The sequence below is a fragment of the Rhinatrema bivittatum genome, chromosome 14, assembly GCF_901001135.1.
Source record: "Rhinatrema bivittatum chromosome 14, aRhiBiv1.1, whole genome shotgun sequence".
Lineage (NCBI taxonomy): Eukaryota > Metazoa > Chordata > Amphibia > Gymnophiona > Rhinatrematidae > Rhinatrema > Rhinatrema bivittatum.
The window spans coordinates 42940699-42959434 of record NC_042628.1 but is presented as its reverse complement, the minus strand read 5'-3'; the positions used below and the strand labels follow the sequence as shown (position 1 = coordinate 42959434).

The 18736-nt window shown below is 43.5% G+C and overlaps 1 protein-coding gene across 3 annotated transcripts in view; it reads left to right on the top strand.

The window, feature by feature from the left end:
• The window catches only part of C14H16orf71 (chromosome 14 C16orf71 homolog), a 386375-nt gene that overhangs the window by 191 nt on the left and 367448 nt on the right, over positions 1 to 18736 (top strand). For all 3 annotated transcript variants that reach the window (XM_029576717.1, XM_029576716.1, XM_029576718.1), the window contains exons 2-4: positions 4197 to 4396; positions 7100 to 7210; positions 17876 to 18388. In XM_029576717.1, the coding sequence (XP_029432577.1) occupies positions 4253 to 4396; positions 7100 to 7210; positions 17876 to 18388 (768 nt within the window). In that variant the 5' untranslated portion in view covers positions 4197 to 4252. The remainder of the gene's footprint in view (positions 1 to 4196; positions 4397 to 7099; positions 7211 to 17875; positions 18389 to 18736) is intronic.

Below are 18736 nucleotides of genomic sequence, written 5' to 3'. Positions count from 1 at the left end.
GTGAATGTGTGCATCGCGCTGCTAGAACGCTATTGTGGCGATGTGGGGCAGCTGACTGAGCCGGGTCGGGGACGGAAGGCCGAAGTGCCGGCGAAGGTCTCGGAGCGCAGAAGATGCCGTGAGATTAGCGGGATCGGGAGCCGCTCTGAGCGTTGAGCCCAGGGTTGAACCGGTGCTCGGTTCATAACCGAACGATCACAGCTCTGTAACTGCTGGGCTGTTGGCGTATGATTGCCATGGAAACGAGAAGCCCGGGCATGCGCACAGCGGCGCGGAGAGTTCAGCGTCATTGAAGCTGCCGTGACAGATAGTGTAGGTGAAGCCGCTTTTACATTCTGATCCCTCATTAAAATAATCAGTTGCTTGCTGGAACTCAGTAATATTTTACGGAAGTAAATGTTAACGAACAAAAATACATTACTAGAGTAATTTAATACAGTTTAGTTTTTTGGAATTAAAAAGTCTATTGTCCTCCAAATTTAAATTTGGAAGGCAGAATAATAATGGTACTGGAGTTTTGGCGCTTTCCAGTGTGCCATTGGACGCGCGTTTTCCCTTACTCCTTATTCAGTAAGGGGCGGAAAATGCGCGTCCAAGCCGCCGAACCTAATAGCGCCCTCAACATGCAAATGCTGAGGGCCCTATTAGGTATTCCCTATTAGGTATTCCCGCACGATACAGAAAGTAAAATGTGCAGCCAAGCCGCACATTTTACTTTCAGAAATTAGCGCCTACCCAAAGGTAGGCGCTAATTTTTTCCAGCACCGGGAAAGTGCACAGAAAAGCAGTAAAAACTGCTTTTCTGTGCACCCTCCGACTTAATATCATGGCAATATTAAGTCGGAGGTCCCGAAGAGTAAAAAGTAAAAAAAAAAAAAAAAAAAATTGGAAGTCTGCCAGCGGCTGTCGGGTCGAAAACCGGACGCTCAATTTTGCCGGCATCCGGTTTCCTAGCCCGTGGCTGTCAGTGAGCTCGAGAACCGACGCCGGCAAAATTGAGCGTTGGCTGTCATACCTGCTGACAGCCACCACTCCTGTCAAAAAGGAGGCGCTAGGGACGCGCTAGTGTCCCTAGAGCCTCCTTTTGCCTGTTTCTACCGCTGGGCCTAATTTGAATAGTGAATCGCGCGCACAGGCGAGTGGCCGTTCGCCCGCTCTCCCGCGGACTTTATTGAATCGGCCTGTGTGTTTAAATCCTAACTACAGACTCACCTTTTTTAAGCTACTTTTAAATCTTAATTCTGATTGCCTGCTTTTAGCCTCATTAACTAAGTTTCTTTTCTTTCTTTCTTTTTTTAACAATTGTCTTGCTTTATGAAACACCCCAACCCTCTTGTCCTGTATGTTTATCTTATTAGATTATAAACTATATTGAGCAGGAATTGCCTTTTTTGTTGTTTGTACAGTGCTGTATAAAAAGCAATAAATAGTAGTAGTAGTTGTTGTAAAATCAGTACTTAAAACACAGTGATGCAACCAAAAGAAAACTGCATCCAGTGAGAACTGTTCAATACAAAGCTCACATGATGCATGCATGAGCATGCTGCACTGCTCTAGTGATTACAAAAATTCTCCATAATTCCAGAGCCTCTTTAGCACAACCATGCTTGGAACATGACTTCTTCCTACTACTTTAGAGAACTGCAGGGGACTTGCTTATATAAATGTAAATAGCAATTCAGGGAATCAAGTAAACTCAGAGCAAAATGTTCCCTGAATTATTACTGTTAGAGGGAAAAAAATTCTGTTGCGTTTCGCGGCTAATAGGAGAACCCTGTGAGCTGCACTACTTATCTCAAACGCCATGCCTCAGCCAGCCCTACAATGCAGCAGGACACGGCCATGATCGCTGCCTCCAGATGTCTGTCCCAAGGTGTGCATGCCCGACCGCTACTCATTTAAAGGGCCCGCAGGAAAGGGCTGTGGCAACCACTGAAGACATGGGTCCTGGTCCCACTCAGCAACAGGTCCACCTACGGTTGTAGTGCGTGCTGCCAGCCTGTTCCTGCCTCATCTTCCCTGCTTCTTCCTGTCCTTGCTCAGCCTTCCTGCTCTCGTGCCTCCATGGATGGATACCCGGTACCAACCCCTGCTTGGACTCTCTTTTCACCTGATAGCTACTTGCCTCTAACCGTAGCCTGGCCCTGGCCTTCGCTAATTCACTTGATCCAGAGACCCTCGCCTAAGTCCTGCTGGCCCTGGCACCCAATGGCTTAATCCAAGAGAAACGAAGGCTGGTAAAGGTGAAGCCTTGAACCGGTCTCTGTCACTCCAGGGTCTGCCTCCTGGCAGTGAGAGCCTGCGGGGTTCCTCCTCACAGAGAGAGCCAATCTCACCCCAGTCCAAGGGTCCACAGCTGACAAATTCATTTCATGTTCAGTCTTGTTATCTCATCTAAACTTCAGTGAGAGTCTTGTTAGTAATGTAAGGTTTCAAAAATATTGGGTGCTGTATTATTTCCATCCAGGACTGGTACTAGGGTATTAGGTTCCCTATACAAACCTTACAGCCTTGCACCTCCCCCCGCCCGGGCCCTTCCTCTACACACACAATTACAAATTATAGCGCATTGTGTTACTATATATTTTGTCCTTTTTGTCTGTTAAAATTCAATAAGGACATTTACACAAAAAATATACATTTATAATAACAGATTTTACATGAAAAAGGACATTCAAAGTACAGTCCTTTAAAGTAAAAATATCCCTTATAATAACATTTAGTTTAGTTTAATAGAATTTGATAAACCATTGCTGTGGTGCCAGTCCAAAACCCTGTCAAAAAGTAAAAAAGACACCATATGATATTAGACTTGTTATGTGTGTTGGGTGTGGGCTTGGCCTTCAGAATGCCATTAGTAAAACTGAATTACAATATAGCAAACTTCCCATAGCAAAACAGCACTAACTGCCAGCATTCGAACAGTATCGAGCCTACCAATGAAAAGGAAACATTGTAAATACTACACTAGACCCTAAACACCAATAGACCTCTTATTCAGAAAACAGAACAAGTCAAGCTGTTATGGAAACAGAAACTACATGCTAGCAGAATACCTCAGCTCAGTCACACATGCAGAACACAAACAAACCCTCACCAAATACAGAATAAAAATATAATAAAGTATAAATAGAAACATGTATTTGCATAGAATTTGTTTCCCACACTCTCCATAGTTTTTGGCAGGTTACAACAAAACATACAAATTAAGGATTAAAAAAATCCCCCGATCTCCATACCTGGAAACCTTTGATTTCCAGGTGCCCTGAGATTATCATGGATTAGCTGGGGGAATGATGGGTGTATTGCACATAGACGTTTTCTTCTCTCTCTTATACACAAATAGTCATATCCTCTGGTTGCACACTCCCACTCCCACACACATACATATGCACATGCATCGTCACTCACACATACTCTCTCTCACACACATGCTCACCCACATTCCCTCTCTCTCACATGCTTCATTTCACACATGTCATGAAGGTCGGTATATAAAATAAATAAATAAATGCTCACACACATGCTCAATTATTAAACAATTCACACTGGATGTAGTTTTTGTTTTTTTTGTTACACAAGTAACAGCATAAGTTGTCTAACATGCTGTACTGTAATCTCTTCTTTGGATGATTTCATTTCATTTTCTAATACTTTTTCCTGTACATTTTAATCACATGGCATCAGAGATACTTTTACCCTTGAATCTCCCAAAAGTGGCAATTAATTCTCATTTGCAATGAAATGATTGTTTTTCTATTTATTTATTGGTAGAACAGTGGGTTCCTTGCACTAAGTGATTAACTTGAAAAGCGGGTCATGCCTTCTTTGCAGGGGGACGGGGGCATCAAGAGTCTATACTGCTTGACTTCTGACAATTTTTTCTAGTTTCTCTAATATCCAACTTGAACATGCAGGGTGGATATTGTTGCAAATTGCTTTGTCTTGAAGAGCAAACTGCTGCTCCCTATAGAACCACAGCACGTTAATAAACTCTTTGTATGACCAACAAGCAGCATTGTTAGAGCAACAGCTGGCTTTCCTGTTTGCAAGGTCTGTGACTGCTACTTCAGCAGCACTCTCAACACCCAAGGACCTTAATCTAGGAATCAATTCTGAGTTCCTAATTCAAAATTCAGAGCATTAGCCATTTTTTATTACTAGAGTATTCCAACACTAATCTGTTTTCTCTTTAGACCGATATTCTGAAGTGCTTTGGGGAACTAAAGTATATGCCCTACTGGCGCATACAATGGAGTCGGAAAGTAAGCATGAAGAAAGCAAGCATTGGACTGACAGTCCGGCCTGTCCGCAGAGGTCTGGGGCCTCTGAATGGGAGTCCATCTTCTCTACTGTAAAAGCCAAAGTGCCATCTCTGGATTCGGAGACGTCTTCGGTAAGCAGCATGGGGTGAGGTGGGAGATAGCTAAATTGCTCACCCGTAACACGTGTTCTCCATAGACAGCAGAATAAATCAAGCACACAAGTGGGTGACATCATTTGACCGTACCGAGATGGAAAAGCTCTCTCAAGAGCTCAGAAAAACCAAGAAGATTTTTCTGAACATGCACAGACCTTCCTGTGTTGGCCTCCTCGGTCCTTATACAAGCCATTCTTTAAGTCTAAGGGGAGGAGGGAGAGATTGTATGGCTAATTTATTTTGCTCTCTACGGAGAACACCTATTAAGATGAGCAAGCAGGATAAAATCAGCCGCATGTGGGGACTCCCAAGCTGAGGACTGCATATGATTAGCTTGTTGTTTTTGCATTTTAGTAGATCATTGCAACTTGTATTAATTGCCAGAAGATGGAGGGAAGAGTTGATGGAATTAATTAAGTAAGCTTCTAAGAACTGCCTGTCTTGATGGGAAGCATTATCTAAGCAGTAATGAACAGTAAAAGTATGGATGGAAGATTAAGTTGCAGTCTTGCAGATATCTCCTTGGAAGAAGAGCAAAGATGGGCTAAGGAAGCTGCTGTATCTCTACCCTGATGGGCTTTTACCTCACTTTGAAGATGTCGTCCTGACTAATTGTAGCAATATGTAATCAGAGATCCAAGTTGCGAGTCCTCTTGGTAACTGAAAAACTGACTTAACTGGGTTAAAAGAAACCATCAGCTGTAAGGATTTCCTATGGGATTTTGTTTTTTTCCAAATAGCAGAGTAAAGCTCTTCTGCAGTCCAATGTCTGAAGAGCCTGCTCGCCCTTATGGGTGAGTGGTCTCGGAGATATTTTAGGATGTGTTTTTGAAACTACTCTGTTGTGAAAAAAATGAGCATAAGGAGAGCATGAGACCAAGGTTTGCAATTCATTTACTCTTCGGGCAGAAATAACTGCTATAAAAATAAAACTTTCTAAGAAAAGAATTTGAGATCTGCTATTAATGATTTGAATGGTGTCTTCATGAGCTGAGCAAGAACTACATTTAGATCCCAAGGAATGGGGGAACTTTTTTATTGGAGGTTTCCCATGTGTGAGACTCTCATTGAATCTGGCAGCTGTGGGTTGATGGGAGATAGGGCATATCCCAATCTTCATGATTTGCTGCTGTAGTGCTAAGGTGTGCTCTAACATTAGTTATTTTTCAGTCAGTCAGAAAGGTTCAGTAGATATTGAACAGAACAGTTAAAGGTGTACGCATCAGACTGTATACCTTTTCTATTAAATGTGGATAGATCTTCTAGCGTATTTTCTTAAAAGTTAGAACTTTCTTTACTTAAGCAGCAACTGCATAGATGATACTAGCTGACTTTCAATATCCATGCAAGAGTCAGAGACTGAAGGTTGGGATGTAGAAGATTCCCATTGTACTGCATGATGAGGGATGGGAATCTCCTCAGTCTTGATTGTTCAACCGCTAAGTATTGAAGCTATGAAAACCAAATATGACAAAGCCAGACAAGGGCTGTCAAAATGATTTATCCTTCCTCTGTTCTTAGCTTTGGAATTGTTTTGGATATAAGCAGAATTGGGAAACATACATAAAGAAGCCCTTGAGACCATGGAATTGAGAACATATCTGCAGCTGGTCCACTCTGTTCCCTGCTTGTCTCCTGGAGCATTATATGGGAAGTTTGATGTTTAGGGACATTGCAGAGGTCTATTTATGGACTGCTCCAAAGTTGGAAAAGTTCCCACACTCTCTGATCATGTAGCAACCATTCCTGTGGTTGTAGTTGCTGACTTAAACTGTTTCTATCTGATTCTGGTTTCCCAGAAGATAGACAGCTAGAAGAAAGATCTCTTGGGAAATTGTCAGTTTCCAAATCCTGGAGGCCTCGCCTTGTTTGTTGATTATATAACATTACTACTTGTTAGCCATATATCTTAGTCTGGATATTTGGTGGGATAAACATCCTACTCAATATCCCCAATAAAAGTTATCCAGCTAACTTTTGCCAGATAATTATAAATTAAACCAACCAGGTTTTGAATATGGCCTTGTTTGCGCTTAACTAAATATCTTCAAAAGAGATCTGGTTAAATGGCACTGACATGTTAAAAAAAAAAAAAAAAAATCTTGTGTGTGGGCCTCCTGACACAATTTCCACTTCTCTCTCCCATAAATTTCACAAAATGATCCCCCCACTCCAACCCACAGTCAGGTACAAAAACTTAGATTGTAAGCCCTCTGGGGATAGAGAAATACCTACAGTACCTGAATGTAAACCGGTGTGATATCTCAATTGAGATCGAATGTCGGTATATAAAAAAATAATAAATAATAAATAAAAAAAAACCCAGTAATGCTGAGATCGCCAGGGCCCCTGTTTCCAGTGTTCCAGTGTGATCCCAGGTGCTTTCAGCATTGCTCTGGCCACATAAGCTAAAATTTAGCCAGATAAGTGACTCAATATTCAAAAAATTACCACTTAATCAATTAATGTGTGTTATCCAGCTAAATGTCTTTGAATATTGACCCCTTTGGCTTTATCTTTGAACAGTGACTTCTTGATCCTTTCCAGTTTTATTGCCCAGTATAAGGCATGTTGATAAGATGCTGTACTGCTGCGGTCAGCTCTGGTTAGTGTATACCTACTAATTATGTATGCCACTTGTTTAGAGAGATAATATGTCGTCATGATTCTTTTTAATAGTCTGACTGTGAAGATGGTGAAGTCTTCATTTTCCAACGAGCTGAAACAAATCTAATCCCAGACCTGTCTGAGGAATTGTCAGATGTGACTCTTGAGGATCTCAAGATGCAGGTCAGTGATGTTTCTCATTCTTATTCACTATGATATACCAAACCTTTTTTGTATCCTGTTTTGGTAATCACATTGATCGCACCTCTGGCAACAGATTCCACAGCTTGATTGAGCACGGTATGAAAAAATACTTCTATAATTTGATTTAAATCTGTTGGTTATTAGTTTTGTGGTATGTTTCTTGTTTTAATATTTGAAAGGGTAAATAAACATCTCTTATTTACATGTTCTGCCCTACTTATGGTTTTATAAACTTGTATCATGTGTCCTCTTAAATGTCTCAATTCTTATGTTACGGTTTGTGATATGTGGATCCAAAGTAACCCCCAGTCTTACTTTAGCAGCCAACGGATCAGGGAAGTACGTAGCCAGCGATAGAGTATCCCACCAGACCAGTTGTAGATAGCAACCAACACAGTCCAGAGTCAGGGCAGGCAGCAGGCAAACAGGTCCGAGGTCCAATCCAAGTCAGGGCAGCAGCAGGCAAACAGGTCCGAGGTCCAATCCAAGTCAGAGAGAGGCAAGTGAAGACAAAGGCCACGGGAGCACAAGCACAAGCAAGCCTGTAGCTGAGGCGATGCTGTGCTGGTCTCAGTTCTTTAAATATTTAAATTTTCCCACGCAAACGCGAGGACTTCCGAGTGGAAGTCTGACGCGCCCTGATGGGCGGAGCTTGCGCGCAAGTTGTGTCTGCCTGCACTGCCGCCGGAAGTCTTCAAGACATCAAGGCCGGCCCCCAACGCCACGGATTGCCGAGAGGTAACAGTACCTCCCCCACAAAGGTCCTCTCTCCTGCTCCTAGCAGGGCCGCCATCAGGGCAGTATTCTTGGGCCTGCAGTATGGGGCCCCAGGATCTACTGCCACATATGGGGGCCCGCAGCCGCCAGGCGGCAGGTGCGCCAGGGGCCTACTGAAACCTGGAGCCGGCCCTGGGTGCGGGCCCCAGAGAAGGGAGAGAATCAATGCTATGCGTGTCTTTTAGACACACATAGCATTGATTTACAGAGCACCGCAGACAGAGACTCGTCCGCGCGCTCTGTCCTGCCAGCGTTCACTGTCTGACGCGGCTGTGACGTCACCGCCGCGTCAGACAGTATGGGGCCTCAAAATTCCTGATGGCGGCCCTGGCTCCTAGGGTGAGGTTTGAGAGGAAAGCGTCTATGAAACTCCCGGATTAAACGAGGACCCTGTATATTATGGGCCGGTTCCCAGGAATTCTCCTCCGGACCATAGTTTTTCCTTGAGATTAAGTATTGTAGAGTCCCTCTTGATCTTCTGACATCTAGGATTTCCTTAACTTCATATTGGGTATCATCTGGCAGGACAGATGGAGTCGTCTGCTTCCTCCGCCTAGAAGGCCAGGATAGGATTGCTGGTTTCAATAATGAGATGTGAAACACATCATGAATGCACAAAGTAGGGGGTAGATGAAGTTTAAAGGATACCTTACCAATCTGTTTTTTCAATAGGAAAGGGTCCAATAAACCGAGGCGCAAATTTTAGAGAAGGAACGCGTAATTTGAGATTCTGTGTACTTAACCACACCAAGTCCCTAGGTTTGAGCGGAGTTCCCAGTCTCCTCCCTTTATCCGCCTGTTTTTCATCTTGATGGATGCTCGTCGTAGTAGATCTTGCGTTCGTTCCCATAAAGTAGTCATGGAACGAACCACTTGTTCTACCGCCAGGCAAGACGAGGAGGTAGTAAGAGGAAGTGGGATCCATGGATGTCTTTCAAATACCAGAAAGAAAGGCGATGAACCTGAAGCTTGATGAACATGATTATTATGGCAAATCTCAGCCCAGGGCAATAAGGATGCCCAATCGTCCTGGCGTTGTTTAACATAACAATGCAAAAATGTCTTGAGAATTTGATTCGTTCGTTCTGTTAACCCATTAGACTGGGGGTGATAAGCGGAAGAGAAACTTAGGTCTATTCTAAATTTTTTGCAGAGATCTCTCCAAAATTGTGCTGTGAACTGGACTCCTCTATCTGAAATGATACTAGACAGTAAACCATGGATTCAAAAGATGTGTTGTACAAACAGTCGACCCAACTCCGGTGCAGAGGGTAATCCAGGCAGAGGAATGAAATGTGCCATTCTGGAGAATCGGTCAAGCACGACTCAAATTACTGAGTTGCCTTCAGAAAGAGGGAGATCAGTGATAAAATCTGTTGCTATATGAGTCCATGGCTGTTTAGGAATCGGAAGAGGTTGTAATAGTCCCGTAGGTCGCTGACTAGGGGTTTTCTGAGCCGCACAAGTGGGACAGGAGTCAACATATTTTTGGACGTCTGTGGCCACCAATAGTGGCAGGACACCAGATTCTTAGTTCCGAGCCTGCCAGGGTGTCCAGCGAAGAAGGAATCATGGGCCTATCGTAGTACTTTTAGTTTTAAATGCCTAGGTACTACTGTTTTCCCTACTGGAACAGTTAGGGTAGTTGCTAGTATTATGTGAGCAGGATCGATGATATGCTGGGACGGCTCAGGAGTGTCATCAGGGAGGAAACTCCTGGATAAAGCATCAGCACGTAAGTTCTTTTTCTGAAGGGCGAAAGTGTAATTTAGAATTGAATCTACTGAAGAAAAGTGCCCAACTGGCTTGCCGTGGATTTAAACGTTGAGCATGAGACAAATAGGCAAGATTCTTGTGACCAGTGTAAATATCAATGGCAAACTTAGCTCCCTCCAGGAGATGTCGCCATTCTTCAAGTGCCATTTCAATCGCCAATAGTTCGCGTTCCCCGATGGTATAATTTCTCCCCGCAGAGGAGAATTTTTTGGAAAAATACGCACATGTGCATAATTTCCCTGACTCAGAGGGTTGCAAGAGAATTACCCCAACCCCTAAGGCTGAAGTGTCGACCTCCAGAATAAAAGGTTTGTCTGAGTCAGGGCATTGTAAACAAGGATTTTTAACAAATTCTTTCTTTAGGAATTGGAAGGCTTGGATGGCTTCAGGAGGCCAATTCCAGTTTGAAGCTCCCTTCTTAGTTAAAGTGGTGAGTGGTGTAACTAGGGTAGAGTATCTGGAAATGAATTGGCGATAATAACTGGAGAATCCCAAAAATCGCTGCAAGGCCTTAAGCCCCAATGGTTGAGGCCACTCCATTATCTCAGGGTCCATATGAAGACCATCTCGAGATACTATATATCCCATAAAAGGTAATTGTTGTTGATGAAAGAGACATTTCTCTAATTTCGCATAGAGTCTGTTCTGAAGTTGTTGGAGTACTTGTTTGACATGAAGTTAATGTCTTGGAGAAAATTAATATGTCGTCAAGATATACAATAACATGGGAGTACAGAAGATCTCTGAAGATGTCATTAATCATGGTTTGAAAGACTGCCAGAGCATTACATAGTCCAAATGGCATAACTAAATACTCATAGTGCCTATCTCGCGTGTTAAACGCAGTTTTCCACTCGTCTCCTTTGCGTATTCTGATTAAATTGTATGCTCCTCGAAGATCAAGTTTAGTAAAGATCTGTGCTCCTTTCATTCGATCAAAAAGTTCTGTGATAAGTGGAATTGGATATCGATATTTTTTTGTGAATCTATTAAGTCCTCTATAATCGATACAAGGTCATAAAGAGCTATCTTTCTTTTTCACAAAAAAAAAAATCCGGCCTCAGCTGGAGAGAAGGAAGATCTGATGAAGCCCCTATCCATGTTTTCCTGAATGTATTGCTTCTAGCTTCAGATTCAGGTTCCAACAGGGCATAAACCCTGCCCCTGGGAGGGGTTTTATCCGGAAGTAAGTCTATTCCACAGTCATAGGTGCAGTGAGGAGGTAAAATCTTGGCCTGCTGTTTGCTGAAGACATCACTGAATTCAGCGTATATTTGTGGTAATGCAGAAGGAATATCTAGTGAACATGAAACAGTGGAACTGACTGGACGGATCTGTCTCACACAATTTTGATGGCAGTACTTGCTCCAACTGGCCAGCTTTGAGGTACCCCAGTCAATCTGAGGTTGATGAAGCCTTAACCATGGTAACCCAAGGATAACTTGAGGAAAGTACATACAATTGGATAGTCTCGGTGCAGTATCCCAGTGGTGAATTTAATAGGTTTAGTAATTTGAAAAATTTTATTCGCCAGAGGTTGCCTAGAAACTGACAACACAGTGAGAGGAACTGTCAAAGGTTTGGTAGGAATCTGATATTGACAGACTAGGTCCTTCTCAATGAAGTTACCGGCCGCCCCTGAATCCAAAAAGGCTTGTAGATGAAAAGTGTTCTTGTGGAGAGATATTGAAACTGGAATTAAAATTTGTGGAAAGGGAATGACAGAACCCAGGGAGGCCTCTCCCACCAGTCCTAGGTCCGGGAGTTTTCTGACTTATTTGGGCATTTATTGATGAAGTGTCCGGAACCAGCACAATAAAGACAGAGATTGTTCAGTCTTCTATGCCGATGTTCCTCGGGGGTTAGATGACAAGTTGCGTCGGCCCGCACTGCGCCAGAAGTCGCCGAACGGCATAGAGGCCAGCCCCCAACGCTACAGATTGCCACGAGGTAACATCTAAACTGAAGAGCAGTAATACTTTAAGGTGAATTTTAAAAGCCCTGCATGCACTGAAATTAGGGGATGCGCAAATATATCAGGCTGGCGAGTGCAGAGCGGATTTTAAAAGCCGACAGGATATGCGCATACTTGCCCCTGCGTGCACAAATGAAAAGTTTTTAAAAAGGGGCAGGACATGGATGTTCCAGGATTTAACCATGAAATTTGCATGTAAATACTTACACTCACTGGCGCACACCAGGGTTTCCTGCCGTGCAATTTTACTTTTGCTATGGATAGCGTGTAAGTAGTAAAAGAAACAAATATAGGCAGATCAAGGTTTTAAATGTTGGTGCTAACAGAGGGGTAGGGAGGCTATTAAACAGGGGTGCTTGGAAGTCCTATCCCTTAACTGGGTGAACTGGGAATGAACTGGGAAAACGGCCAATGGCGTTGGTGTGTGTGTGGCTTTTAAAATTCCCCCACTTACGCAGTAGAAGCGGCATTTGTGTGCATAGACATGTGTCCACTTAAAATTGCACGCACACGTGCGCACGGTCAGGCTATTTTATAACATGCGTACATATATGCATGTATGTTATAAAATGGCCACATCTCTGGGTGCGGTCTGACCACATGTGCATGTATGCCAGTGCGCCACATTGAAAGTTACCATCCCTATCTTACTTCATAAGGATGTTGATCCATCCGCTTTAACATTTTTGTTACCCTTCTCTGTAACTTTTTAAAAATTCTGTATCTTTTTTGAGATGGGGCAACTAGAACTGCACATATTCAAGGTGCGATTGCACCATGGATTGATACAGTTGATCGTTTTATTCTCTGTTTCTTTTCAAATAATTCCTAACATTCTGTTGGCTTTTTTTGACCGCTACTACACAGTGAGCTGACAATTTCAATGTATTGTCTACAAGAATTCAGATTCTTTTCCCAGCATTGTGTACCTGTAGTTATTTTACTCTATGTGCACCACTTTCACTTTTTTCATATTAAATTTCATCTGCCATTTAGATGCCCAGACCGCTAGTCTTGCAAGGTCCTTCTGCAATTTCTCACAGTCAACTGTGGTTTTAACAACTTGAATAGTTTTGTGTCATTTGCAAATTTGATCACCTCACTCGTAGCTCTCTCTTTTAGATTATTTATGAATATGTTAAACAGCACAGGTGCTAGTACCGATCCATGGAGCACTCCATTATTGACCTTTCTCCATTTGGAAAACTGACCATTTAGTCCTACCCTCTGTTTCCTGTGTTTTAACCCACAATAGAACATTACCTTTTTTTCCCATGACTTTTTCAATTCCCAGAAGTCTCAAATGTCAAATGTCTTCTGCAAATCCAAATACAGAGGCTAATTTTATAATAACCTGCACAGGGCTGAAGTCCATGTGCATTTACACACGTACGTTTGTTTTTAAAATGAACGGCGCATGCACCATTGCATGGCATAGGGGCACTCATTTACCTGCTAGAGAGCAGGTATAAATGTCCACACAAAGATTTATGCATGTACTTTGGAAAATCAAAAGCATAAATTATTTTCCTTCGTCAAGCTCTTCCCCGGGTACACCTCTGCAGTACTTTAACTCGTTCCACCTCAGGATAGTTTTCAAAAAAGTCCTTTTCGCGTGTAAAACTGGGGTTTGTGCACAGAAATGCTTTGGAAAATTCACCCCACATTGTATCAACTGGTTCATTGTTCTCCACATGTTTATGTACACTTTAAAAAAAAAAAATTTAATAGATTGGTAAGGCAAGACCTCTCTTTGCTAAAACCATGTTGACTTTTCCCCATTGTCATGTCTATCTATATGGCCAGAAATTATGTTTTCAAGAATAACTTCTATCATTTTGCTGGCAGAGATGTCGGGCTCTTCAGTCTCTTGTTTCCTGGATCATCCCTGGAGCCCTTTTTTTTTTTTTGTTTGTGATCTTCTTTTTTGTTATGAAAAAAACATATACATTCCTACAATGAACATTACAAAGTACAATACCAGGACACTATAGATAGGAAACGACCACAGATATCTTCACATTTCAGATTTCCCCAAGCTACGGTCTCATTTTAGCTTAACATTACTACAGAACCACTTTTATTCTTACCCTGACCGCAGTCGTTCCTCCCCCCCCCCCTCACCTCTCCACCTCTCCATTATTGAGTGGTGCTTGTCATGGTTCGTTGCAGCATACAATTTGAACAAACAAACAAATACAAATACAGCATGGAGAAATATACCATACAAGCGAAAACTGAGATTGCCAAGAGAAAATCCCAAACTAACAGATCTAGAACTGAAAGTGAGTGACGAGTGAGAGTTAGTTGCACGAGCAAATGGAAATGCTAATTCAGTGCTAGCACACTCAGGGGTAGATTTTAAAAAACTGCGCCTGCACGTACTTTTGTTCACGCGACCGGCGCAAACAAAAGTACGCCGGATTTTAATAGATACGCGCGTATCTTTTTCAAAATCCGGGGTCTGCGCACGCAAGGCTGCACAAAATCGGCAGCCTGCGCGCGCCGAGCCACGCAGCCTGCCTCCGTTCCCTCCGAGGCCGCTCCGAAATTGGAGCGGCCTCGGAGGGAACTTTCCTTCCACCCCCCACACCTTCCCCTCCCTTCCCCTACCTAACCCACCCCCCCTACCTTTGTTGGCAAATTTACGCCTGCCCGAGTTAGGCGTAACTTGCGCGCGCCAGGCCAGCTGCCAGCGCGCGATTCCCCTACCCGGGAGCAGTTTCGGAGGCCTCAGCCACACCCCCGAAACGCCCCCAGGCCGGATCCACGGCCCTGTCCCCGGATGACGCGCTGCCGTGACACCCCCCCCCCCCAGAAAAGCCCTGGGACTTGTGCATGCCGCCGAGCCGGCGGGCGCAGGGGGAGCTTGGGGCACAGTCGGCATGGATTTACCCAAAGGAAGTCTTGCCTCACAAATCTGTTTAATTTTTTTGAAGGGGTTCATAAACATTGAACCAGTAGATGTAGTGCATTTGGATTTTCAGAAGGCGTTTAACAAAGTCCCTCATAAGAGGCTTCTAAGAAAACTAAAAGTCATGGGATAGGAGATGTCCTTTCGTGGATTACAAACTGGTTAAAAGACAGGAAACAGAGTAGGATTAAATGGTCAATTTTCTCAGTGGAAAAGGGTAAACAGTGGAGTGCCTCAGGGATCTGTACTTGGATCAGTGCTTTTCAATATATTTATAAATGATTTAGAAAGGAATACAACGAGTGAGGTAATCAAATTTGCAGATGATACAAAATTATTCAGAGTAGTTAAATCACAAGCAGATTGTGATAAATTGCAGGAGGACCTTGCGAGACTGAAAGATTGGGCATCCAAATGGTATTTGAAATTTAATGTGGACAAGTGCAAGATGATGCATATAGGGAAAAATAACCCTTGCCATAGTTATGTTAGGTTCCATATTAGGAGCTATCACCCAGGAAAAAGATCTAGGCATCATAGTGGATAATACATTGAAATCGTCAGCTTAGTGTGCTGCTGCAGTCAAAAAAGCATACAGAATGTTAGGAATTATTAGGAAGGGAATGGTGAATAAAACAGAAAATGTCATAATGCCTCTGTATTGCCGCATCTCAAAAAAGATATAGTTGCACTGGAGAAGGTACAGAGAAGGGCAACCAAAATGATAAAGGGAATGGAACAGCTCCTCTGTTATCTGTCTAAATGGCTTCTAAAAGGTCTCACAGGGTGAAGGTTGACAAGTGTATGTCAGTGAAAGATATAGCTTTTCTGGAAAATGTTACATGTAGTAGATGCATGCAGGCTTTACATTCTTCTGAGAAGGCTTTTACCCATTTATCCAGAGCTCATTCCACCTGTTCCAGATTGGACCACATTTTAACAGGCCAGGAAATTATTTCACAAACCTTAGCTAATGGAATATTTGAAGCCGTATGTGGCTAAATTCTAGAGATGTGTATCGTGTGATCGATCATCTTAACGATCGATTTCGGCTGGGGGGGGGGGAATCGGATCGTCGCGGTTTTGTTTTTTAAAATATCGTGTAAATCGTAAATCGGGGGAGGGCGGGAAAACCGGCACACTAAAACATCCCTAAAACCCACCCCGACCCTTTAAAATAAATCCCCCACCCTCCCGAACCCCCCCAAAATATCTTAAATTACCTGGGGTCCAGTGGGGGGGTCCCGTTGAGATCTTCCACTCTCGGGCCACGAGTGCGTTGATAGAAAATGGCGCCGGCGCCATTTTGGTTCCTGTCCCCGACGTCACGAGCGTAGAAGATCACTCCCGGACCCCCGCTGGACCCCCAGGGACTTTTGGCCAGCTTGGGGGGGCCTCCTGACCCCCACAAGACTTGCCAAAAGTCCAGCGGGGGTCCGGAACTACCTCCTGCATTCGAATCGTGTTGCCGTAATGAAAAATGGCGCCGGCCATATGGCCGGCACCATTTTGCCATACAGCAATATGGCCATATTTTGCAAAATGGCACCGGCCATATGGCCGGCGCCATTTTTCATTACGGCAACACGATTCGAGTGCAGGAGGTCGTTCCCGGACCCCCGCTGGACTTTTGGCAAGTCTTGTGGGGGTCAGAAGGCCCCCCCAAGCTGGCCAAAAGTCCCTGGGGGTCCAGCGGGGGTCCGGGAGCGATCTTCTACGCTCGTGACGTCGGGGACAGGAACCAAAATGGCGCCGCGCTACCTTTGCCCTGTTATATGACAGGGCAAAGGTAGCGCCGGCGCCATTTTCTATCAATGCACTCGTGGCCCGAGAGTGGAAGATCACAACGGGACCCCCCCACTGGACCCCAGGTAATTTAAGACATTTTGGGGGAGTTCGGGAGGGTGGGGGATTTATTTTAAAGGGTCGGGGTGGGTTTTAGGGATGTTTTAGTGTGCGGGTTTTCCCGCCCTCCCCTCCCCCCGATTTATGATTTTTGACGATAAATCGGGGGAATTCCTATTAAATATCGCCTCTAATGATTTTTGACGATTTAAAATATATCGGACGATATTTTAAATCGTCAAAAAACGATTCACATCCCTACTAAATTCTAGCCCATAATTCGAGGGCAGTCCTGGGGCAGGCCAGAGTTAGCCCAATAAGTTATGCGGCTAACTCTGATATTTGGAGTTGTACAGCACCTAGGGCCTCTGTATTGGTGATATAGAAATATGAATAAATAAAATAAAAATACATTTTCCCAGTACATAATATTCATATACAGTAATAGTTCAACCCTCAAACACATTTTATTAAATTAATTTTGTACCCTCAAACAATTATAATTGCAAGATTAAAACAAAACCTTTCCCCAGCATAAGTACTACTCACAAGCCCTGCTCACCCATGAGCAGATGCAGCTTCTGCTAACAGCACTCCCTAATGCTCTCCTCTTATACTGTCAGGGCCCCTTTAAACAGAAAAGGAGTATTATAAGATTGTTGGGGTTTTTTTTTTTTTACCCACCTATTTCCTCCTGCACCTTTTGGGCTTCCAGCTCATTTAGAACCTGATCTGCATTCTGGTGCTATAAACCTACACTCAAAAGTACTTGGGATTTTTCCCCTATATTATATCCCCTTCCCAACTCATTTAGTCCACTGCAGTGATAGTCCTTAGCCGAGGGCCAGACACCATGGGCCCTAAATCAGGCCCCTCTCCCAGGGGCTGCAAATGCTACCTCTGCAGCATCCCCAGCCAGTCTGGGAAGACCTGATCTGAACATCAAACCCAGTTCCTGCCGGATGGCAGTGTGCTACCACACCAGCCCTAAAGTCTTTGCTTTAAATGGCTAATTTTTTATTTTATTTTTTTACATTTAATACTCTTCTGTAATTCATTGGACCAGAACCTGCTGGGTTGCATTATGAGGCAATGTTCTGGAGAAACTGCTGAGCAAAGGGTATCCAGCATACAAGCTAGGTTAGGAAACAGAAGTTTGTTATAAAGTATTCCTCTTCTACAGTCTCCCCCAGCCCCATCACCTGTTGGGTTCAAAAGAAAAGTCATAAAAGGGGCCCAGACAACTCCAAATAAATATACCATTCTGTTCTTTGTAACCTCCCTTACTGCAACCAATTTTCAGTTGGCTAGAATAAAAGGAGGACTTATTTTCACTCTTGTATTTTTCTGGCTGTAGGAGATATTTGAACCAATAAGGCTAATCAAAGAGGCCTGGGATGGTAATCTGAAGAAATCTGAAGTTCATATTGCAAGAGCTGTTGCTGCACTCGAGCCTAGTGAAGATATTTCTCTGGAATCTTGTGAGGCAAGTCCTTCCAGCAGCTCAGCTGAAGGTCCTCCAAGCCAGCAAGAAGCTGAGAGTGTGGATTCCATACGACTCAGAGAGGAAGTCACCGGAAAGTTTGACCTTTGCTGTGAACAAGGCTCATGGACTAGTCTGTCTTTGTCTACAGAGGAGTCAATATTTGTGAATGGAAACACCAGCTCAGGAGAGGGAAATAAGTCAACAGAGAAAAATGTACCATGGAAATGGGGGAGCTGGTTACAGCAGCGTGGAGATTCAGACCTACTAGAGCTAGGCAACCAGCCACTTATGAAGAATACAGGGGACAATCTGAGTATTGACAGTAACGTAGAAAGGGACCAATGGGATCCTACAATCAAGTCCCACCTGGATCTAAACTTACAGGTAAGCTATCTGTGTAGATATGTACTCTAGTTTTCAGTGATGCACAGCTAGTATTAACTAAGATACATCCCAATGACAAACAGGATTCATCTAAAGGAATGCTAGGAAAAAAAAGTATTCTTGGTAAAACTTGTCTATTTTCTTCCAGTCCAGCTCCTATCAGGAAATCATTACACACAACTTTCAAGATTTTCTGTGTCCATTTCTCACATGCATAAGCCTAGTAGTGGAGATGCCACATTCACTAGAGTTATTTTCATAATCTCACTCTGCTGTCTTAATGCTACCTTGTATCCAGTGCTTGAGTCAGCCTTTGTCCCTGGGTTGTAAGTGCTACTTCAGTCACGC